Source organism: Carcharodon carcharias, chromosome 9 (assembly GCF_017639515.1).
Source record: "Carcharodon carcharias isolate sCarCar2 chromosome 9, sCarCar2.pri, whole genome shotgun sequence".
Classification (NCBI taxonomy): Eukaryota; Metazoa; Chordata; class Chondrichthyes; order Lamniformes; family Lamnidae; genus Carcharodon; species Carcharodon carcharias.
In genome coordinates, this window is record NC_054475.1 from 96455682 (window position 1) to 96478114 (window position 22433).

Below are 22433 nucleotides of genomic sequence, written 5' to 3' on the forward strand. Positions count from 1 at the left end.
CTCAACAGTGTGACACGTGATGCGGAGGAGTCCGTCTGCCTACTGGCTGATGAAGTGGAGGTCTCAATGGGGAGGGTGGCTGATGCCATGTAGAACCTGGTCCAACCGAATGCCCAGTTTCTGCTGGAGTTATGCACAGACCTGCACTCCATCACTGTAGCCATGGGCGAGCTTTTGCAGTGACTACTTGAGAGGGCGGAGCACCTCAACCTCCCTCCAGGTGGCCCTTCACCTAAAGGAGTCAGGCAGGGGCTCTCTGGAACCCAAAGGGAGGGGGAGCAGCTGTTGGACCACATGGGACCTCCATTTAGGATTCTCAGAGGGTATCTGGCCCTTTGGAATCTCACATGCCTGTGACCCCTTCAGCTTCATCCTCTGTGACGGCAGAGGGAGCAACTGCCCTACAGAAGAGGTGCTAAAGTAAACCAGGGCCCTGCAGGCATTGGGTCTCCAGAAGAGGCTGCCAATGTCATCCAAGACAACAGGGCAAACAGGGCTGCCTCCACTCCTGCTGCGTATGTCGGGGGAGCACCTAGATGAAGTGGTAGGGTACGCAAGATTAAATAGTTTTGATTTCACATGTGGTTGCACGGGTGCACTGTGATTATTAATGTTATGACACTTCTGTAAATAGACTACACTTGTACTTTAATGAGGTATGATGTTGTTTATTTGCGATCCGTAATCCTTAAGCCTGTATACCTTACCCTTCTCCCACCCTCACCAGCTTCAGAGGGACACCCTATGCTGGGTCTGTGCTCTCTGGAATGAGGCATGTGCAGGGAGGCAAGGATCTTTGCCAGGGCCCTTGCCAGCCAAGTGCAAGAAGTCTCCCGTGCATGCTGAACCTTTGCCCTGTTCCAAAGCCCTGGCATTGTCAGCATCTTGAGATTTCCACCATGAGGCTCTGCGATAGTTGTGAGCAGCCATGGTTCATATAACATTCGGTGTACAGTCCAATACTTTTACCCCACTCCCTGTGACCTAAACCCTCCCACCATAACCATTGACACCCCAGGTTGAACATTTGACCTTCCCACAGTTACCCTTCAACCCGCTCCCTCCTTAACCCTCCATCCCGTGCAGGTAAATGTCCACATCCCCTAACTTCCTGAGGAGCCCACTCTTGTTACAATAGACATGCCTCCCATCCTGCCAACCCTCAGAATCCGCTTTTATTTCCATATCCCCTGCAACAACCCTCAGCACCCCTTCCCCTGTCATCATCAAACCCTCACACTCCAACCCTATCGGCTCCCACTGCCCCCTTTAATCCTCACCATCCCTTCCTACCAATAATTCCCTCAATATGCCCCTCAGGATGCAGGACAGTTGATAGCACACACCCTTCCCTCTGAAACCCTTTCCCCTCTTCCCTACCCATGCCCGTTCACACCTGTACACATCACACATGCCCGTTCACACCTGCACAACACTCCTGTGCCCGTTCACACCTGCACAGCCCCCTGTGCCCATTCACACCTGCACATCCTCCATGCCCATTCACACCTGCACAGCCCCCCATGCCTGTTCGCACCTGCACACCCCCCGTGCCCGTTCACACCTGCACACCCTGCCCCACCCACCCATACTCCACCACAACACTTCCCACCATCCTACTTCATACCAGCTCACCCATTCCATGTCCCTGCAGCTTCTCTCTCTTTCCCCTACCACTTCCAAACTCCTCCAACCAGGCCTTGACTCCTGCCCCATCTCTTCATTCCTCTCCTTCCCATCTAATCCCCCCTTTGGCACAGGTCTTGTGGCCCAACAGTACCTCATGCAGCCGTCTGCCTGCATCTTGAAGATCCACCTCCTGGAAACTCCTGCAGGGTGAAGATCCACATCCTGGAAACTCCTGCAGGGTGAAGATCCACATCCCAGATGCTCCTGTAGTGTGAAGATCCACATCCTGGAAACTCCTGCAGTGTGAAGATCCACATCCTGGAAACTCCTGCAGTGTGAAGTCTACATCTTGGCAGCCACTGCGGTTAGAAGATCCACATGGTTGATGCTCCACCCACCCACTGCTGCACATGGTGTTCCAGGGTTTACAGTCTCTGGAGACCTCCGTCTTCCGAGCTCTGCAAGCTTCCCCAGGCCTTCTTCCAGATGAGTGCTGACATCTCCACACCACACCGGTCCAGATGTGTTACGGATTGGCATGACATCCCGCTGGCGGCGTGGAAAATCGGACAGTGGGGAATGATTCTGATTGGGCCTTCAGCTGCATCCCATAATGGGATACAAAACGGTTTCACAATACCTCTGGCGGGAGTCTGATTCTTCAGCTCCCATTGTATTGATTCCGCCCATCCCCCATCTCACCAGCCATTAAATCCACTGCTCTTGGGACTGGAAAATTCCGCCCAAGGGGTCTCCCAATTAAAACAGAGATGAGGTGGATATTTTTCTCTCAGAACGTTGTGAGTCTATGGAACTCTATTCCCCAGAGAGAAATGGAGGCGGGATCATTGAATATTTTTAAGCCCGAGTTAGATAGATTCTTGATTGACAATGGAGTCAAAAGGTATAGAGGGTAGGGAGGAAAATGGAGTTGCAGCCACAATCAGATCAGCCATGATCTTATTCAATGGCAGAGCAGGTTTGAGGAGCCAAATGGCCTACTCCTGCTTCGAATTCAAATATTTGTATGTATGTTCATACTATATTTCCCCGGATCAACTCCTTCTGATCACTGAATTGTCCAAGGCCATGAGAAGGCCTTGTAGAAAGTATGGCCAAAGGAATCCATAATGGGTGGACTCCCCAGAGTAGTTACCGGACACTGAAATGGCAGTGGACCTTGGAGGAGAGGGTAGAGTGGTGATGGGAAGTAGGTGAGCAGATATGAGCAAAATATTCATCTGTCCTCACCTGATTACATCTGGGCTGGAGCATTAATGAGAGGGAAATCTACATATCTTTCCCCCATGACTATGGGTGACCCATTCTGAGCTGTGTCTCTTTTGGTGAGAAATTTAGTGCCCATTAATTTAATTTCAGGTTTTTTCTGTACTCCAGGGACACCTTGGAGACCTGCTGAGTTTTTCCAGATATTTTTGTTTTTGTTTTTTTTTGGATTTCCAGCATCCGCAGTTGTTTGCTTTTATATTATTATTTTGTTTACAGCTCGGAGACAATCTGGTCAAATAAAAGTAAATAGTAAGTAGATAATGAAATAAACCTTGCAATTTTAGACTGCGGCCCCATTTACCAACTGGCTTCCACCTCCCAGATTGGTGACTGTGGGTGACCAAAGCTGACTTTGCATTCACTGGAAAATTCCTGAATAATTTCCAGTTGATTGTTAACATGCCTCATTTTTTTATTATTGCTGTCATTTATCCAAGTAATGATTGATCTCAATTTACACTGTTGCTGTCGCTCACTTCCCCTTACTGCATTTTCTCAGTAGTGCAGATGCTGTGCTCTGTCTTCACTTCTCATGAGTTCTTTTACAGGCATAATTTAAGCCAGACAGCTGAGTGAAATCAGCCAATTTCTTTCTGTGCCAAACGATAAGTCAGTCTGGCAGGAGGCAAAAATGTGGCCACAGTTAATATTTAATATCCTGACAGTTTTGTTACTGGACTAACCTGGATAATTGGGAATTAATTTGCATACCTAACCAAACAAGAGCAGAAATGATTATTACCCATTAATCTGCCACTGAATCCAAAAAAATGTATTTTTTAACAGTGTTTATAATGCAATAACAAAACTCTGGTGTCAAAGACCGGGATTTTCCGTGCCCGCTGGTGTCGGGCATGTTCAGTGGTGTGAGTGGACAAAATGGCGTGATCGGTTTCACGATGGCGTGAAACGAGTTCACGATCGTCAGCTCATCGATGGGATGGCGGGCCGATTCTCCACCATTGGATGTCAAGAACCTCATTATAACACATCAGCGCATCATTATTAGGCCTACCTGCTGGAATCATTACCCCCCTCCACTCCTACTGCTGGATTGTCTGCCCACATTGGCGGGAAAGCTTGCCGACGTGTTTCACAACAGCACAGAAGTGACGTGCACATGGCGGGCTGCACTTCACTTGGGACTTTGAGATTTGTGAGCCTACCTTGCTTCGGGCAGCATCCGCAGTCATCAGCGCCAGGCTTCACAGGCAGCACCACCACTTTTGCTTGGACTAACCTGGATAATTGGGAATTAATTTGCATACCTAACCAAACAAGAGCAGAAATGATTATTACCCATTAATCTGCCACTAAATCCAAAAAAATGCCAGGTCAGCCATAAGGCAGGGGTGGCTTTTTAATGGCTGCAGGGCTGGGGCTTGTTTGGCTAAGGGGGAGAGGTGGCCTCAGGCAAGGGGAGAGACTGCAGGATGAGGGCTGTGCTGGGGAAGGAGGTTAACCCAGGGTGTGTGTGGGACACATGTTGATCTGGGCAAGTGGCCTCAAGATGGTGAGGGCTGAGGAGGTAGTCTCCAGGGCAGATGAGGCCAGATGGACTTGTGAGGGTATGTGTGTGAGAATGGGCAGTGATGTCCCTTGAGCTGGCAATGAGTGAGATGCTAGTGAATGTGTGATGGGCTTGAGTGTGTGAGTTTAAAGTGATGAGATGGTTGGCATACCCTGACTGCATGGATGATGTCATTCACCCTCTAGATGGCCAATGTCTTCTGTGCAGAATTGGCACTGAACACCACTGCCACTGCCTCCCAAGCCTGGTTGGTCATGCCTCTGCCCATCCTGTGACCAAGTGGGGGTAGAGGACATCACAGCAGGCCTCTAAGGCGCCGTGAAGGAGTTCCAATGACATGTCACTAAACCTGGGGGCTGCAGTCTTTTTGCCTTTTGTGGACATCTTCCCCGCAGTAATTGTGGGCTGGAAGCACTGAGATTTGAGCACGCAGCTGGACTTTAAATATGGTGCCAGGTTTGATGAAACGGCGAGGTGATGGCTTGGCAGGCGAAAGAGAGCCCGCCCCCATCAAAGCAGTGTGTTTTCTGGGAGTGCATAGCTAATGCACCAGGTTTGGGACAATACGGCATGAAAACCCACCATTGCGGCCGGCAGGTAATACATCATTTTACCTACCCACTTAGTGCAAAGCTGGGAAGATTCCACCTGGAGCGCCACTATGTGGGATTTAAAAACTAGTAACGCATGACTGCATCTGTAGGAAAAAACTGTAAAATGGAGATTCACCATCAGCAAATCTTAACGTACTTGTGATATTATGTTAAAGTTCAATGGCCCCCATGCATCAAGCAAGGAGCCATGCTTAAAGCAAGCAAGAATCGGAGAGAGAGCCACTATACTGTCATTTGTCAATGAAAGATCTCTTGAAGCATGGTTCTTTATTGGAATCATTGAATTACTAAATTTACCTGATTGACATTGCGGATGAGATTTCAACTCACTCAAAACCCATTGTATACAGAGTTGAAATCCAGAGTTGAAATCTGTTCCCTCATAGAGTTGAAACTAAAACGTTTCTGGTTAAATTGATTGCAAATTGGTTGACCGAAGGGTATAATGAATATTAATGACTGAAGTTATGTTTAGTTGAGAATACTTTGTTCATGTCATAATAACAGCAAGATGGTGAACGTAACTAAAGGTGAGGCAAGGATGAAACTGAATCAAAAGGTAAAAAATGTTAGTTATAATGTAAATCTTCTATTCCATTATTTATTGTGTAATGCCCATGCATGTGTATTCATGGATGTATGAAAAAATGAACACTTTTTTTTGTTAAAATAACATGGTGAATGGACAATCTGCATTGTAACAAGGTAGACTCAAGGGGGTCAGGTGACCTTCCCCTTCTCTGCAAATATACATGAAACTGCACAAGGCTAGAAGTAGTCTGCTTGCCTGGCCAAGATATTAAAAGGTAAACAACCTTTTTGAACACTCATTTGAGAAGACATTAAAAATGCAACAGATCTCACCTGTGGGTTTAACAGCTACTATCGTCCGAATGCCTATAGAAACTGATGCACAATGACCATATACATTTAGTGGCTGTAGAATGAAATTCCACAGAATGCGTATGAGGAAGGACCATTCTATCAAAAGGAGATGCAATTGCCGAGATTCAAACCCCATTGCCTATAAACGCTAATGTCAGGAGGGACCATTTATGTAGACAATGGAAACCCCAATACTATTGTCACCTGAGAGAAACTGGCTTGTGATAAGAAACATTTATTGACTTGAGAGCAGCCTCATGTCAGTTCAGCTGGAAAACAAAGGAAATCACGGAGGGAAGAGATCCCACCTAGCAAAGGAAAGACCCTGCCTAGAATCCACTAATAGGCAGAGAAGTGGGGCTATCCTTTTACCTGCGGACTTGAAAAAGCAAGCCAGATCTTCGCTACAGGAGCTCCACTACACTTCAATTAGGATAAAGTTAGAAACCTACTGTTGCAAGGAATAGGTCACTCTGGATTCATCACCAGAAACTTCCAACCTCCATTTTCTTCAGTGGATCATAGCGAATCATCAGGCCTGCAACATTTCCAGCTTCCATCTCAAAAGATTCAAAAGTAGTAGTGACTTATTGTTTTTTTCCTAAAAATCTCAGTGCATGCTACCACTTTTGTAATCACCTTTTCTTATTTATGTGTGTCTTGTGCGCATGTGTAGGTGGGTGCTTCTGCATTAATACTCGGGTATTGAGAAATAAGTGTTTCTTTTTTCTTTCTTTAAACTTACGAGAAAACCTGTATTGTCCGCTCTTGAGAGTAACAACACTCGAGGGGTTCAAACACTTCTTCTTTAAAAAACATCTTGTAGCTATTAGTCGAGAGTGAGAAAAAATAGAACCATCCTATCTTCTCTCCAATGTCGATAACAACTGTTCTGCTCAAAATAATTCCTGTGAATGTTTCCCTGCTGATTCTCATTCCACTTTGATTATTGCTTAGTCTTTACTATTCCAAGCTTTTCTAACCAGCTGTCCATCTTCCACTCTATCAAAACTTGAGCTCATTCAAAGCTCTGCTGCTGCCCATATCCTAACTTGCACCAAGTCCTATTCACCCTTGCGCTGGCTGACCGACATTAGCTCCCGGCCTCGATTATAAAATTCTCATCCTCGTTCTCAAACTTCATCATGGAATCTCCCCTCCTAATCTCTGTAATCTCCACCAGCCCTTCAACCTCCAAGAACAAGATCTTTGCACATCTCCAATTCCAAACACTTACAAATCCTCAATATTAATTGCTCCAACATTGGTGGCCATGCCTTCAGCTGCCCAGGCCCCAAGTCCTCGAATTCCCTCCTCAAGCCTCTCTGCCTCTCTATCATTCTCTTGTACTTTAAGATGCCTCTTTAAACCCAGATCTTTGATCAAGTTTTTGTCACTTGTCACAATATCTCCTTTATGGGCTCAGTGTCAAATTTTGTTTGATAAAGTTCCTGCGAGGCATTATTACAGATGCTAATAAATGTAAACTGCTTTTGTTTCTTTAAATGTTTGGACCATCTGTGCTGCCATGACAATCACTTTCTTGCTGAGAATTATAATTAAACGATGTCCTTCACACACTGTTCCTTTGTAACTTGCTTGATTTTTAGCTCACTTGTCTCTTAAACTCATGGTTTAAGCCTATTCCAGCATTTGTGCACATAATCAGGACACTTCAATCCAGTATTGAAGGATGGCTGCTTTTCCAAAATTGCTATTTTTGCAGATGAGATGTTAAATTGATGGCCCATCTGCCTTAGCATGTGAATGTAAAAGACCCCTTTGTAACATTTGAAGAAAAGTAGCTCTTACAATGTCTTAACCAATATTTATCCCTTAACTAACATCACCAAAACAGTTTCACTGATTGTTTGTCTCACTTGCTGTTTTTGGGGTCCTGCTGTGTGAAAAATGGCTGTTATACATTTGCCTACAAAACACAGTGCCAATAATTTGAATAAGCAAATAATTGGCCATAAAGCACTTTGGGATGTCCTGAGCACTTCTAAGGCATTATTTTGATGTGAGTCTTTTCTAAGTTTCTACTCTATGTGACATCATTCATGGTCACTAAGTGACTGGGATAGGAAAGGTGGGGAATAAATTTAATGCTATGGTTATCATTCTGATTTATTTCAAATTGGAAACAAAAAAAACCATGAAAAACCAGTTGATGTAAATACATGATAATAGAATGATCTGATTAGAAGAGTAAGAATAAATTACAAAATAGAAAATATTGGGAATGAGTTTAACCCTGCTGACCTGGCAAAAACCAGGTGAGTGGACATTTAAAATCTTCCAGGTCACTTACTCACCTCAGTGCTGCTGAGAAATGACCTGGTGTAGTTTTCATCTCTTCTCCTAAACAACTGGGAATAGTACCCATCCAAAGCTGGGGAGAAGTTCATTTTAACATATGCAAGTCAGGTTCCAAGATTATCATTGGGATCCAACTGCAATTTTTACTAGGCAAATTCAGCAGAAAGCAGCAGTGTGTTTCTTGCCAGGCAGACTTAGTGAGGGAGTGTGGACTGGGGCCTGAAGAAGCCCAAAAAGGTAAGTTTTAAATTTCATTTTTTACTCTCCTTGTGGGGTGAGAGAGTGTAAGAGAGCTCCTCTGAGCCCCACAAGGAAAGATTAATCCTCCCCTATTGTGATTTGGTTGGAGAGATTCAGGCCTTTTAACCATACTTAAGTCAGTAAAGTAGTTTTAATGTAAAATAGAAAGTACTGGAATTGTACAAAAATCAATAAATATCTGAGAAAATGATAAGTTAATACCTTGGATTGGCCTGGCTACAATATTTTTAGTGATATTTCTGTTATTTTTCCACTGGCAGTGCTAAATTACTTTCGTTAGTAAAGCTAACAATTATTGTCAGCTAAATCACATTGATCATGAAGGGATGTCTAAAGGGTTTATTTTTTGTTCAAAGTTATATTAATATTTGAGGATTGCTGAAAAAGACACAAGTTGTGGAAGCTTTTCATCTTGCACTCATCAGGACAGTTTGCAAGAATACCAAACGTAAATGGAGCAACCAACAATTTATATTTCATGAGAATAGAGTGCTGATTGGCTGGCAAGTGGACTCTGATTGGTAGAGGTGTTGCCATGGAGAATGCACCAGTTAACTGATGACTGTCAGTTAACTGCCAAGCTTTGTTTAAATTCAAACCAGTCAGGTTGACTCTGATTGGTCAAGGCATTGCCCTGGAGAATGAATTAAAGAATAGCTGTCACCTCTTTGTCTAGCTGAAGCAGGTGCAATGCTTCTAGTATGTAAAAGCGCTACATATATTAATACACAGGGCCCTATTGTTTGCAGACAGAAAGAATACATACTCACATTGCAACTGTTTCAAATAAACAAAAAAGGTGACCTCTATTCTTTGGTTCATTCCCCAGGGCAATGCCTTGACCAATCAGAGTCAACCTGACTGGTTTGAATTTAAACAAAGCTTGGCAGTTAACTGTCAACCATCAGTTAACTGGTTCATTCTCCAAGGCAACACCTCTACCAATCAGAGTCCACTTGCCAATCAGCACTCTTTTCTCACGAAGTATAAATTGTTGTTTGTTCCATTTACATTTGGTATTCTTGCAAATAGTCCTGATGAGTGCAAGATGAAAAGCTTTGACAAAATGCATTTTTTTCAGCAATACTCAAGTTCTGTACTATCAAACAACTATTTAACAAATTATATTTGTTAATATTTTTCATAACTGCCTCATTTTTACCTTGACAGATCTGTTGTTATTCTGTCACTATTATGAACTATTTTCCTCAATGGTTTCACTGTCAACCTTTGGTAATTTTCTATAGTTGGACATATCTGTAATAGGCTTAGCTAATATGGTTTTATTATATCCATGGCACTTCTGCCCATCTTGCAGCAAAACAGCCACAAGTGTCATAATCAAAATCATCTTAGATTGAGGTTATTGTTGTCAATAAGGAAAACAATTACTTTGTTGGAACCATCCATTTATTGCACTGCAGGTAAGGAATTGGAAGTAAAGCCCCACGTTAGTAGACAGTGAAAGAAAATTAAACCAGATATTGAGATTTAAGGCCAAATGCTGACATTAAGCTCAATGAGCTCAAAAATCAATAAATGTTTTCAACTTGAAGGAAGTGGCTAACTACTTTTAGCAGGAATTGCTTCAGGTCAATTAAATGTTTGTTTATTGTCCAGTGCACAACAGGCAACCTGTTATGGGACTAAAAGTATGTGAGCAATTAATTCTAGCAAAATAATTACAGGCAGCTACACGTTAAATGAGTCAGGTGTATTGATTTTCATGATGTTAAAAGTTAAAATACATTACAGCAAGATTGACAATGACGTTGAGCCTATGTTTACTTTTAGTAATGTGGTGTAAATGAAAATATTTTTGCTACATAGAAAAACTTTGAAAAATGCAACAAACTGAAGACAGAGCTAATGTGGTAATATTAATAATAAAGCTAGATAAAACTCCACAAGAGAACCTGATGGCACAGGTAAGTGGGAAAATGACCAGCTACTTACTGTTGATAATTTCCAGGGGAGAGGTGCAACTGCCAGAATCACAAACCCGTAGTTTACTTGTGAAGAAAGGAACATTTGCTTATTTTGCTGTTGCCTGTTTTTTTAAAGCAGTTTCTTTGCGTAATATTACAGTCGAGAAGAAAGAATAAAGAATTTGCATTTATATAGCACTGTGTTATTTTGCTTGAGGAAATTTCAAAGTCCTATGTAGATTGCAATATTTGTTGTAGGCAAGTACAGCAACAGAAGCACACTATATGATCTCACTAATAGCACTGCATTGAGACAAATGACTGATTAATCAATCTTTGGTGGCTTTGGTTAAAGGTGCATTGTTTGTCAAGACACTTGAATGACCATTTGTTCTGCTATGAGTTCTCTATCATCCATGTGGACTATCAGAACAGAACACAAGAACACTTGGAAGCAAATGGGGCCAGTTTCACTGTCTAAAGGTGGCCTTTCATCAGCAGACCAGGGTGGGGTGGCGGGAGGGGGGCAGTAACCCAGGCAGGCTTAGAGGCCCTCTTGCCTGCCTGGGTGCAGCAGCAGCTGATGCCTACACTGTAGAGGGGACCTCAGCTTCAAACCCCACCCTTCAAGATGGTTAGGAGAATGGGCAAATAAATGGCAGATGGAATACAACGTGGGGAACTGTGAGGTCATGCACTTTGGTAGGAAGAATAGAGGCATAGACTATTTTCTAAATGGGGAGAGAATTCAGAAATCTGGAGTGCAAAGGGACTTGGGAGTCCTAGTCCAGGATTCTCTTAAGGTTAACTTGCAGGTTGAGTCGGTAGTTAGGAAGGCAAATGCAATGTTGACATTTATTTTGAGAGGACTAGAATATAAAAGCAGGGATATACTACTGAGGCTTTTTAAGGAAGGATGTGCTGGCCCTGGAGAGGGTCCAGAGGAGGTTCACGAGAATGATCCCAGGAATGAAAGGCTTAACATATGAGGAATGTTTGAGGACTCTGGGTCTATACTCGATGGGGAGTTTAGAAGGATGAGGGGGGATCTGATTGAAACTTACAGAATACTGAAAGGCCTGGATAGAGTGGACATGGGGAAGATGTTTCCATTAGTAGGAGAGACTAGGACCCGAGGGCACAGACTCAGAGTAAAGGGAAGACGTTTTAGAACAGAGATGAGGAGAAACTTCTTTAGCCAGAGAGTGGTGAATCTATGGAATTCATTGCCACAGAAGGCTGTGGAGGCCAGGTCATTGAGTGTACTTAAGACCGAGATAGATAAGTTCTTGATTGGTAAGGGGATCAAAGGTTACAGGGAGAAGGTGGGAGAATGGGGTTGAGAAACTTATCAGCCATGATTGAATGGTGGAGCAGACTTGATGGGCTGAATGGCCTAACTTCTGCTCCTATGTATTATGGTCTTATGTATTTCACCAAAGCACTGCAGAATTGTAGCAAGACACCTTTATTCCTGTACTCAAATCCCCTAGCATTGAAGGCTAACATGCCATTTGCCTTCTAAATTGCTTGCTGTTTCAGCATGCTAACTTTCTGCGTTCTTTGTATGGACACACCCTGGTTTCTCTGAGCATCAACATTTACAAGTTTCATACCTTTTAAAAAATATTCTGCTTTTCTCTTTGTTATGACTGCAACTGATGTTATTCGCTGAACAAGACAAATCCAGGAGGGAAGCTCTGAAGAAGAGTCATATGGACTTGAAACGTTAACTCTTATTTCTCTCTCCATAGATGCTGCCAGGCCTGCTGAGTTTTTCCAGCACTTACTGTTTTTATCCCAGAGGGAAACCTGTCTTACTGATCGTAACTTTTTTTTTGTATTTTGAAAAGGAGGGGAAAACTAATGATCCCAGAAATATCGAATCCCAGGAACATTCTTAGGGTGTTAAAATGTAAAGATTTATTAATAATAAGGAAAAAGAAAACTTAGGGCAGAATCGTCAGAGATTTGCACAATGTGTGGTAGCGGGCAGGAAAATGTTGTTTTACCCACTGACCGCAATGGCAGGTTTTCACGCCGTATCATCCCATTTCTGTATGTAGCCACAGGAAACATGCCATCTTGCTGGCAGGCAGCCTCCAATTTGCCCGTCAGCCTGTTACTTTGCTGCTTCCTCATGCAGGGCGCTGTATTTAAACAGCAGCTGTGCAGTTCTCAATGCTTGCAGCCTAGGATAGCTCCGGTGAAGACATGGCCCCAAAAGCCAAGAAGAGTGCAGCCCTAATTCAGTCATGCATCCCGGGACGCCTTCTGGATATCATGGAAGCTCACCACCATGTCCCCTACAGTCGATCTGGCCACAGGGGGCCTATCAGTTTCAACATTCCGGCTTGGGAGGTGGTGGCAGAGGTGGTCAATGCCAATATTGTACACAAGAGTTCAGCCATCCAGTGCAGAGTAAGGCAACCATCTCATTACTCTAAACTCACACACTCACAAGGCCATCACACATTCATCGGCATCTCACTCACTGCCAGCTTAAGGAACACCACCACTCACTCTCTTTCACACATTCCCTCACATGTCCATCTGGGCTCATCTCCACTGGAGACTGACCCCTCAGCCCTCACCATCTTGAGGCAACTTGCACAGATCAACACGTGTCCCCAAACACACCCTGGGATACCCCCTTCCCCAGTACAGCCCTCACCCTGCAGCCTCTTCCCTTGACTGAGGCCACTTCTCCCCCTTCTCCAAGCAAGCCCTAGCCCTACAGCCATTGAGAAGCCACCTCTGTCTTTTGGCTGGTCTGGTTGGTAGAGACCTGCCTGTGATTGCCCCCAAAGTGATGTGGTGCTGCCTACGAAATCTGGCACTGATGACCACAAGTGCTGCATGAAGCAAGGTAGGCAAACAAAACTTGAAGTCCTGAGCAAAGTGCAGCTTGCCAGCTGCATGTTGCTTATGTACGGCTATGGAACACATTGGTGTGCAATCACACCGATGTACCCGGATGATCCAGCATTGGGGGATGATTCCACTGAGCAGGGCTTTTAATGAGATGCTAAAGTATTGAAATTAGGTTTCTGGTGTGCGGTGGCAGGAAATGCAGCCCATCATTGACGATGGCGAGAAGCTGATTTTTGGCCTTCCCACCATATTGTCCCCTCCATGACGCCCAATGCCAATGGGGCAGGAAAATTTTGGCCTTAAAAACACAAGAATAAAATTACACAGTTAAAGCAGTCTTGCAAAACATTCTCGAAAAGGACTCACTTTGTCAGAACACCCAAGTAAACTACTTGGCAACAGCTCCCATACAAATTTTGACCATAAATTCCAGTAATATTACCCAAGGTAAAAACTGCTATCATTTAGTAAGGAATTCCACATGACTTCTCACTCTCTTTCACTCTCCTGTGGAAATCCCAGAAAGAAAGGTTCAGAAAAAGATTGCTTTCTGAAAACAAAGACTTTTCTGGCTTGAAACTGGGTGGCTGCTTCAAATTCACAATTTTTCTCAGCACAGAGTTGGTCTCAGGACATTTCCCCCACATAGCCAACACAACTTAACCAAACATCTTTTCTTAAATATCCTTTCCCTTTTTGAACTTAGACTCCATTGTTCTAAGCACCTATTTGAACTCAATTTTCCCAAAATATGGAAACCTTTCATGTTTTCCTATTGCCTCTACTTTTGGGTCAAATAAAATTGAATAAACTTCCCTTGTTTAGTTATGAAACCTTTGTAAGTTGTAAAAGTCACTTGACACTTCTAAATCCCCTTTGAAATGTAACAGCTGAAAAGTGAAATTCCTATCTATCATCTAATGCAAATTTTAAAACTCAACTTATTTACTTAAAATTCCACTTCACCGTAACCTCTCATTACAAATGCATGCATTTAGCCCCTTTACCTTTCATCACTCTACTCTCACAGACAAGCCTTCTTTACTAACCTTCCTCCAATTTAATCACACACACACACACACCCTTCTTTACAGAATACCACCATATTCCCAAAAATATTTTTAAAAATCCATCCTCACATTTTCTTGTGACCAATGTGAATAACTTCACACTTCCCCACATTATACTCCATTGGCCTTATTGCCCACTCACAATCTATATCTCTTTGCAGCCTCTCTATGTCCTCCCTAGGGCTTACCTTTCCATCTACAGCAAACTTTGATACATTACTCCCTGTCACTTCATGTAAGTCAATAATATAGCTTATAAATAGCTGAGACCCCAGTATAGATCCTTGCACTCCACTAGTCACAGCATACTATCTTGAAAATGTTCCATTTATGCCCACCCTTTGCCTCCTCTCCATTACCCAATCCTCTGTCCATGTTAATATATTACCTCCAACTCCATGAGCTTATTTTGCCTTTTAGCCTTTTGTCTAGCAACTTATTGAATGTCTTTGGAAATCCAGGTATAGTACATCTACTGATTCCCCTTTATCTACCCTGCTTGTCACATCATCAAAAACTCTAATAAATTTGTCAAACAGGACATGTCTTGGTTTAATGTCTCATCCAAAGGCCAGTTCCAATGATTGTGCACTTGAATTCTAGAGTGGATCTTGAATGACTGACCTTCTGACTCTGAGGCAAGCATGGCACTGATTGAGCCAAGCAGTAATCCTGCTTAGGAATTGTTATGAAATCTATACTTACCTTGCTGAGTTTGGACATTGGGAACTCCAAGCCCTGACAGTTTTCAGATTTCCTGTGCATGCACAAGCTGTGAACGTGCTGCACATGTGCAGTTCTACCTCTTTACACTCTTCAGGTCCAGGACAGGTCCTGTGTGTGTACATGTAGAGAAAAAAAGGCATAAAAAGCCCAGGTCAGGTGACTGGGTGTGGAGTACCATAGCCAGCAAATGTGCCAGAGAGAAGGACAAGGAAGAGGGAACAAGGAGAGGTTCCACGAAGAAGAGTCCCAGGTGAGGGACAAAAATAGGGGACAGTAACTGGTCCCAGTTAAGTTCAGTTAAAAGGAAGGAGCAGAGAAACAGGCTCCAATTGGAGAAAATGACTGGAGGGAGCAGACTTAAGTGAAGTGGGCTTGGGAGAAACCCTGGAAATAGATGAGGATTTGGAAGAAGCCCTGAAGATCCAAGAAGACAGCCAAAGGTTGGTGACTCCGTGCTGCGGGCCGCTGGGACAAAGGCCCCTCCTTAGCAGCAGTAGTATTCTACTCGTATGGTCGAAGAGCTGAAATTGTGCTTGTAAATTAATGCTTGAGTGCACTTGGGAATCCAGGGAAATGGAATATCTGGAGGCAAGATTGAAATCCTGCGAGGTGAGATGTTGTTTAAGCCACCTGAGTTGGGATGACTTTTGGAGAGAATTCCAAGGCGGGTTCTTTGAATGTGAAGATGGGAAACCCTTGTGATGGAGTTTCGGTAAGATTAGTTGACTCACAGTGTGACTAAGGCGTGGGTGGGTTGTTGAGGAATCTATATAGTCTGTTTTGGTTGCATCTGTCATTTATTGTGTAGTGCAGCGCGTCCGACCACAGTTTCCCTGTTAATTCATATGTACCTCATATTTACCCTGGATGTTGAAGTATAAGATAGAAATCGCAAATTCTTTTATCTTTCTGACCTTGTATAGTAAAGTTTATTTTTTTTTTAAATTGTGGTATCTTGTGCTTTATTCTGTTAGCAAGTGTTTTGAATCTCAGGCTTTAAAAGCGTTATTGGTCCCTAAGTGGACCTCACCAACAACTTGGGGGGTGGGGGGGGGGGGGTGGTCTGGCCAAGGATCATAACAGAATAAAAACAGAAAATGCTGGAAATACTCAGTAGTCAGGCAGCGTCCGTGAATAGACAAGCAGAGCTAACGTGTCCGGTCGATGACCTTTCCTCAGAACCATATTTAGGCGATCTGCTTTTGGGGTGACTGACAGTTTGCGGCCCTGCCAACTGCTGCATAGTGCTCGACATCTATTATAAAATATAAAATGTAAATGTAAAAAGCTTTCCGAGAGGTCATTGCCACCATGGAGTGTGCTCCATCCAGTAAATACTTCACATTTCTGGGTGGGTGTTCAGGAGAAAAAAAGTTCAAAGGTTTTTGAACAATTGTATCCAATCCGAATGACCTAGCCGTGTTTGTATTTACACACATTCATATTTTTCTCAAGCCAGAGTACACGTTAAACTCTGCCAGATTTTGCGATCTTTACTGCAAAGCTGCTTCTCATTTAAATTCACAAAACAATATGACGGGGAAAATATCTGACTCATAACCAGCACAAAAATGTTCTTTTTTCCTCTCGGTCAATTAAAGCAACTCTTCAGTGAGATTTATTTTGAGTTGCTGGCAATGTTTTATGCACGGACAGTGCAGCTTTAAGGGGCAGCTGGAAGCCCCTCACTGGATGTAACAGAATGATGTCATTCGCTCTTCTTTCCATATGCGACAAACTTCAGGGCTGGAATTTCTACTGTACGGTGGAAGGGAAATATAATCCAAAGGTACTTAATTATTTTTGCCGGGCCGTGAAAAAAAATGAATTTTCCACCCTGAAGTAACCTTACAGATATTTTCCTCCTTTCGTTAGTTGCTGATCACACTAAAGCGTTTTAACACTTACTGTTTGGAGAAGGTACAATGTTTTAAGTGATCCTTTCTTCAGCGGAGTGAAACAAAATCAGTGAGCAACTTTGCTAGCGGTGACCGAGCTAACTGTTGAGTTCCTTTAGACCAGTATAGTATTCATGCGTTATTATCCAATTTCGGCACTGTAAGTAACATGGTCATGGAAACAACAACTTTATGACACAGTTGAATAATTTTCTTAATCTCATTCATAGATATTCTTGCGAAATTTCAAACGCATTTGAACCAAACATTAGTTCAAAAACGGGAGATGAGAAGACTGATTTTTTTGCTCACGCTCTGTGTGGGGGCAGCTGTTGGACATGGATATGGATATGAAGGTGAATGGATTTTGTTATGTTTTCTTGTGATATTGAGGGAATCTAAGAGCTGGGGAATTTTCATTCAAATTCCAATTTCTTTTCTGTGTGTTTCTTTTTTTTTTCTGAAACCATTAATTTCTCTGCGCTGTTCCATGAATCAGTGGACCTGAAGTACCTCCGTGGGCTACAACTGGGGCTCCGGGTCTCCTCCCTTCCTTAGTTCAGCTCAGCTCAGAATGAGAATTTAGCCCGCTGCCTCGCCTTAACACTAAGATGAGCAGTGTCTTTATGCTGTAGACTACTGAAGGAAAGGGAGCATCTGCTTTTTTGTGGAATAAGTTAACAAAACAGGTCAGTTAAATGGAAGGTTGGTGTCAGTGGGCAGTGGAGGAATTAAATTGTAAAGCAACTTATTTAATGTGTGATTGCTGCTTTGCTGAGGAAATTTTTTCTGTTTATTTTGTGTCTGTAATGAATGCTGACTGAATGAAATTGTATCAGTGAAAAAAAAACTCAGCAGGTCTGGCAGCATCTGTGGAGAGAGAAACAAGTGTTAACGTTTCAAATACATATGACTTTTCAGCTGAAGAAGTCATATTGGACTCAAAACGTTAGCTCTGTGTTTCTCTCTCCACAGATGCTGCCAGACCTGCTGAGTCTTTTGAGCATTTTCTGTTTTTGTTTCAGGTTTCCAGCATCTGCAGTGTTTTGCTTTTATAAAAAGGTGTTGCTTTCACCCAGAGTAGCTGAATTTGATCCTAATTGAGGTGGAGAGCGAGGACAAATGAGCTGATTTTAACTCTTGACAAGAAGTTGGTGGAAGCACATGGTGATGCAGCGTGGATGTGTGAAGCATAAGCTCAGCACGTTAGCTGCTGGGCCTCATTCGTATCCCGATGGTCAGCTGCTCATTTTTGGCAGAAAGCAGCTGTTGGGCAGTGGTGAAAGACTAAAACTGGGCAGTCCTAGGACACTTGCCTGCATCAGATTGGCAACAAGCTAAGTGGGAGTGTTGGGGGGGGGGGGGGTGGGTTAAGGTGGTGTAACAATGGGGTGTAACAAGGATCTGGTGGCTGGAGGGGAGAGGGAATGGGGAGGGGATGAAAGGGGGAGAGTGGAGAGGGAGAGAGGGGAGAGGGGGAAGTAGAGGGGCGAGGGGGAGAGGGTGAGACGGAGGGGCAAAGTGGGAGGGAGGGAGAAAAAGGAGGCAATTGGCTGGGGGAGGAGGGGGGCCCAGGGCAGTAGAGACCTGGACTTCCCTTGTGATGCCTGGAAAAGCAGTTCTATAGGTGGGGCTCCTCCTGAGTTGGAACTGAGTTGAACTGTTGCATTCCCCTTGGAGAAGGATAAATATTTCTATGTTAAATCTTAGCCTTGGTGTCCTGTACTGGGGAGTGTTTTCTCTCTCTCTTTCTCTCGCTTATATGCCAATGACTCAAAATTAATGCTAGAGAGAATCACATATAAGTAGAATTATATTTTAAAAAACAACAGTTTACGGGTGTTAATTGAGAAAATTGCCAGCTTTCTGCTTCCTTAAACAGTGCTTTAGGATTTGCTGCTTTTCCATTCAACTCCAGTTTGTTGAATTGCCAAAGGGTGATTAGCTAAAAAGTTAGCTGTAAAATATTTTTGATTGAACACAGCTGAGATTTATTGAGGTTATAAAGCTGCGATGGTTTAATGAATTAAAATGAGCATCAAGTGCCACCAGGAGGTTCAGCAATATAGGAAAATGAGAAAGGTAAGAGCTTCTGAGCTCAAAAACATAACAGCAATTGATCTTATAACAATTCTGTGGTTCCACTGAGTAGAGGTGATTTGGAAAACTGAAACACATTCCATCCAGATTGTTTTCAATTGGGAATCTGATCCTTTTCAATAGGAAGCAAGATAATTCAACCATAATTTAATACCTAACCAATACAATAATTTTCCGGGATGGGGGTGGGGGGCGGGAATAATAATTACCAACAAAAATTCACAATCACTTAATTGACTACTACACAGGGAGAATTATAAAAATGCTAAAGTTCGTGAGACGTTCAATAAATTGTGGTAAAGATTTGTTGTGCTCATCTGATCTTTAATCTCCTGTAGGATTTCTTCCCAGACTGTGAATTGGTCGACATAATGATGTTTTCAAGCTTTGGCCTGGTCTTATCTTTTTATTCAGAAAAATTGCTGTCTATTATTTCTTCTGTGAGCTTTCTAAGTTTGTGCCGTTTAAGATTTGTTGTAAAAGTTACAATTCATTTACCTTTGTGTTGTTAGAAATTGCCCAATGTCATGAGATTTGGAAATCTATTGTCCCTACCCATATATGCGCTTGTTTGAATTCAGGGTGAGTCTGTTACTCAAAATGTATTGATGCTGCTGTGAATGGCTTTTTCACTTATTTGCAAATCTATGAACAGAGAGTGTCACTGGGACAGGATGCTTCATCTGCAGAGTATGATGTTGGCGCTAACCACTGTTGGGGTCGACTTGGAATATGCCCCTTGATTATCTTTGGAGTTAACAAAGCTACCAGAAAATAAACAGTTCCTATAAGCAGAAACATGACCTTCCCAAATAGATATATCTAATTTTCTAAAGTGGAGGCTATAGTTTTGAGAAGCACAGTTTGAATAACTTACATTGTGTACAAGCACATTGCAGAGTGCCAAACAATGTTAAACCTATCATTGACATGTTAATGTGATGTTATGATGAAAATGACAGATGGTGGCTTTTGTGTCTTGGGAAGCCAAAAACGAATTTGCCAAGTCTTTCTTGAGAAAAACAGAGCTCCTTTAACTAACTTCTGGTATTTGCCTAACTTTTCCTACCATTTTGTAACTCCTGACATACGACACAAAAATCTACACCAAGAACTCTTAAGTTCCAGTGAGAATATTCCTAGATAGGGGTTGCATTGTGGAATGGTTAATATATGAAATCAAATTCTTAAAATTCCAAAATTATATTAACATAGAGTACAATGGGAGAAATCAGGAATACTTGTCCCAAAAGGCTGTGAATGCTGGTAGAATTTGAACTTTCAAGAATGAGATTGATAATTTAGTTAGTTAAAGGTATTGAAGAATATGTAGCTAAGGTAGGAAAAGATCAGCCATAATTTAATTGAATTGTGGAACAAACTTAAGGGACTAAATGGACTACTCCTAGTCCCTCGTTCTTACAATTCACCTCACATGATTTTAACCCTACCGGTCTGGCAGAAACTGAGGGAGTGTTCAACTGGAGTCGTCCAGGCTCCTTACCAGCCCTAGAGCTGTCAGGTTTGGACCTTCACTTGCTCATCTTAGCAGGAAGCAGGACAAATCTCCCAAAGCGCATGGGGTTGTTTTTGACACAATGCAGAGACCTCTTTATCCTGCCAAGGCAGCCCTCAACAAAGAGGTTTGATGTTAGTAGGTGCCCATAAGGCATGCCCTTTGTTCAAAGGAGAGTACAGTCCGGGTGCTTAGATCGAAGAAATTCAGCAACATTGGCTTAGCAGCTCATTCAAACCAAGGAGACACAATATACTAAATACTAGGTAAGTGTAATTTGAGATTTGTCCTGCTTCCTGCTAAGGTGAGCAAGTGAAGATCCAAACCTGACAGATCTAGGGTGGTAAGGAGCTTGGGCAATTCCAGTTGAACGCTCCCTCTTTTTCTGCCAGACCGGTAGGGTTACAATCATGTGAGGTGAATTGTAAGAACACGGGACTAGGATTTAATTTACAATAGGTACAATAGGTAAGTAGACAATTAAAGATTTTTCTTTCTTCTTCTCTTGTGGGGCTAGAAGGAACAGTAGTGCTCCTTCAGGACCCTCAAGGAGAATGTAAGCATTCCCCACCATGATCTTGCTCTCCCTCCATCCCCCCAACCCCCCAGCTTTTACAGGAGTCTCAGTAGCTGATCCTATCACTTACCAGGTCTTGGTGATTACCTGCTACCTTGGCTTGAATCAGTTGGGTGGTTAATTGTTGGGGTTTACATGAGCCTTGGAATAAAAATATCCCAGGCATCATTTCCAGAACAGTGGGTGAGTTTCTAACTCATAATAGGACATAGCCATTTTAAACTGGCCTGAAGTTAAAATTGAGTCCGCAGGATTACAAATTGTAAATGGAGTAAACCCATCACTGCTTTGTTCACCAATGCCTGTGCACTTTTGCATGTGTGGTTGGAATTTGGCTTGCACACTTACCTATTATTTAATATATTGTGTCTCCTTGGTTTGAATGAGCTGCTAAGCCAATGTTGCTGAATTTCTTCGATCTAAGCACCTGGATTGTACTCTCCTTTGAACAAAGGACATGTCTTATGTATAATGGTGATCTGCCCAAGGGAAGCTCCTCTGTTCGCTTCTTCATGACTCGCAATCTTGTACTTTCCTCTTCAGTTGCTCAGAGAAGCTTCCCATTTTCAATTTCAGTGAATAATGAGCAATATGACTAGGGTAAAAAATATATGAGGTGTTTTCCCATTGCCTTCCTTGTATGTGTTTAAAGGAAACACAAGTCCTCTTCCTGAAGGACACTTCGCCTGTAATCAGCTGCTTCCCTCATGGATCCAGCTCTTCTGCAATCACCACTGAAAATTCACTGTAGCTGCCTTTCGCATGCCTCGTCATCCTTAGCACAGGGCCATTGCCTGGTGAGTGACAGCTGCCAGGATTCCTGCAAAAGCTGGGGGGTGTGTGGGGGGCTTGGGGGTGGTGTGGGTACATAGGGGTAGAGCAAGATTGTGGCAGAGGATGCCTACATGTCCTTTGTTTCCAGGGAAAAAAATGCAATCTTATTAATTGATACATTTTACTTTGAATTGATTTTTTTTGTGTTAATCAACATGAGGGATACATTATAAGGAACTGGAATACTTCTCCAGTTTGGCAAACAGTCTCAGCATTGTCAGGAAGGGTTAAAGCTCCTTCTACCCTTCAGCTACAAATCTTAGTTCAAACTTCTGGAGCAGAGGGATGAGAAAAATGTGGCAAGAAAAAGTACTGAGGGACATGAAGTAATGTAAACTATTTGACTTATACATTGAGGACAGGTTTAAAATGAATAAC

At 42.8% G+C, this 22433-nt stretch overlaps 1 protein-coding gene across 1 annotated transcript in view; it reads left to right on the top strand.

Moving 5' to 3' along the window:
- Positions 1 to 16842: 16842 nt before the first annotated feature.
- The window catches only part of srpx2 (sushi-repeat containing protein X-linked 2), a 67311-nt gene continuing 61720 nt past the window's right edge, over positions 16843 to 22433 (top strand). The window contains exons 1-2 of the mRNA XM_041195677.1: positions 16843 to 16919; positions 17259 to 17384. Of these exons, the coding sequence (XP_041051611.1) occupies positions 17315 to 17384 (70 nt within the window). The 5' untranslated portion in view covers positions 16843 to 16919; positions 17259 to 17314. The remainder of the gene's footprint in view (positions 16920 to 17258; positions 17385 to 22433) is intronic.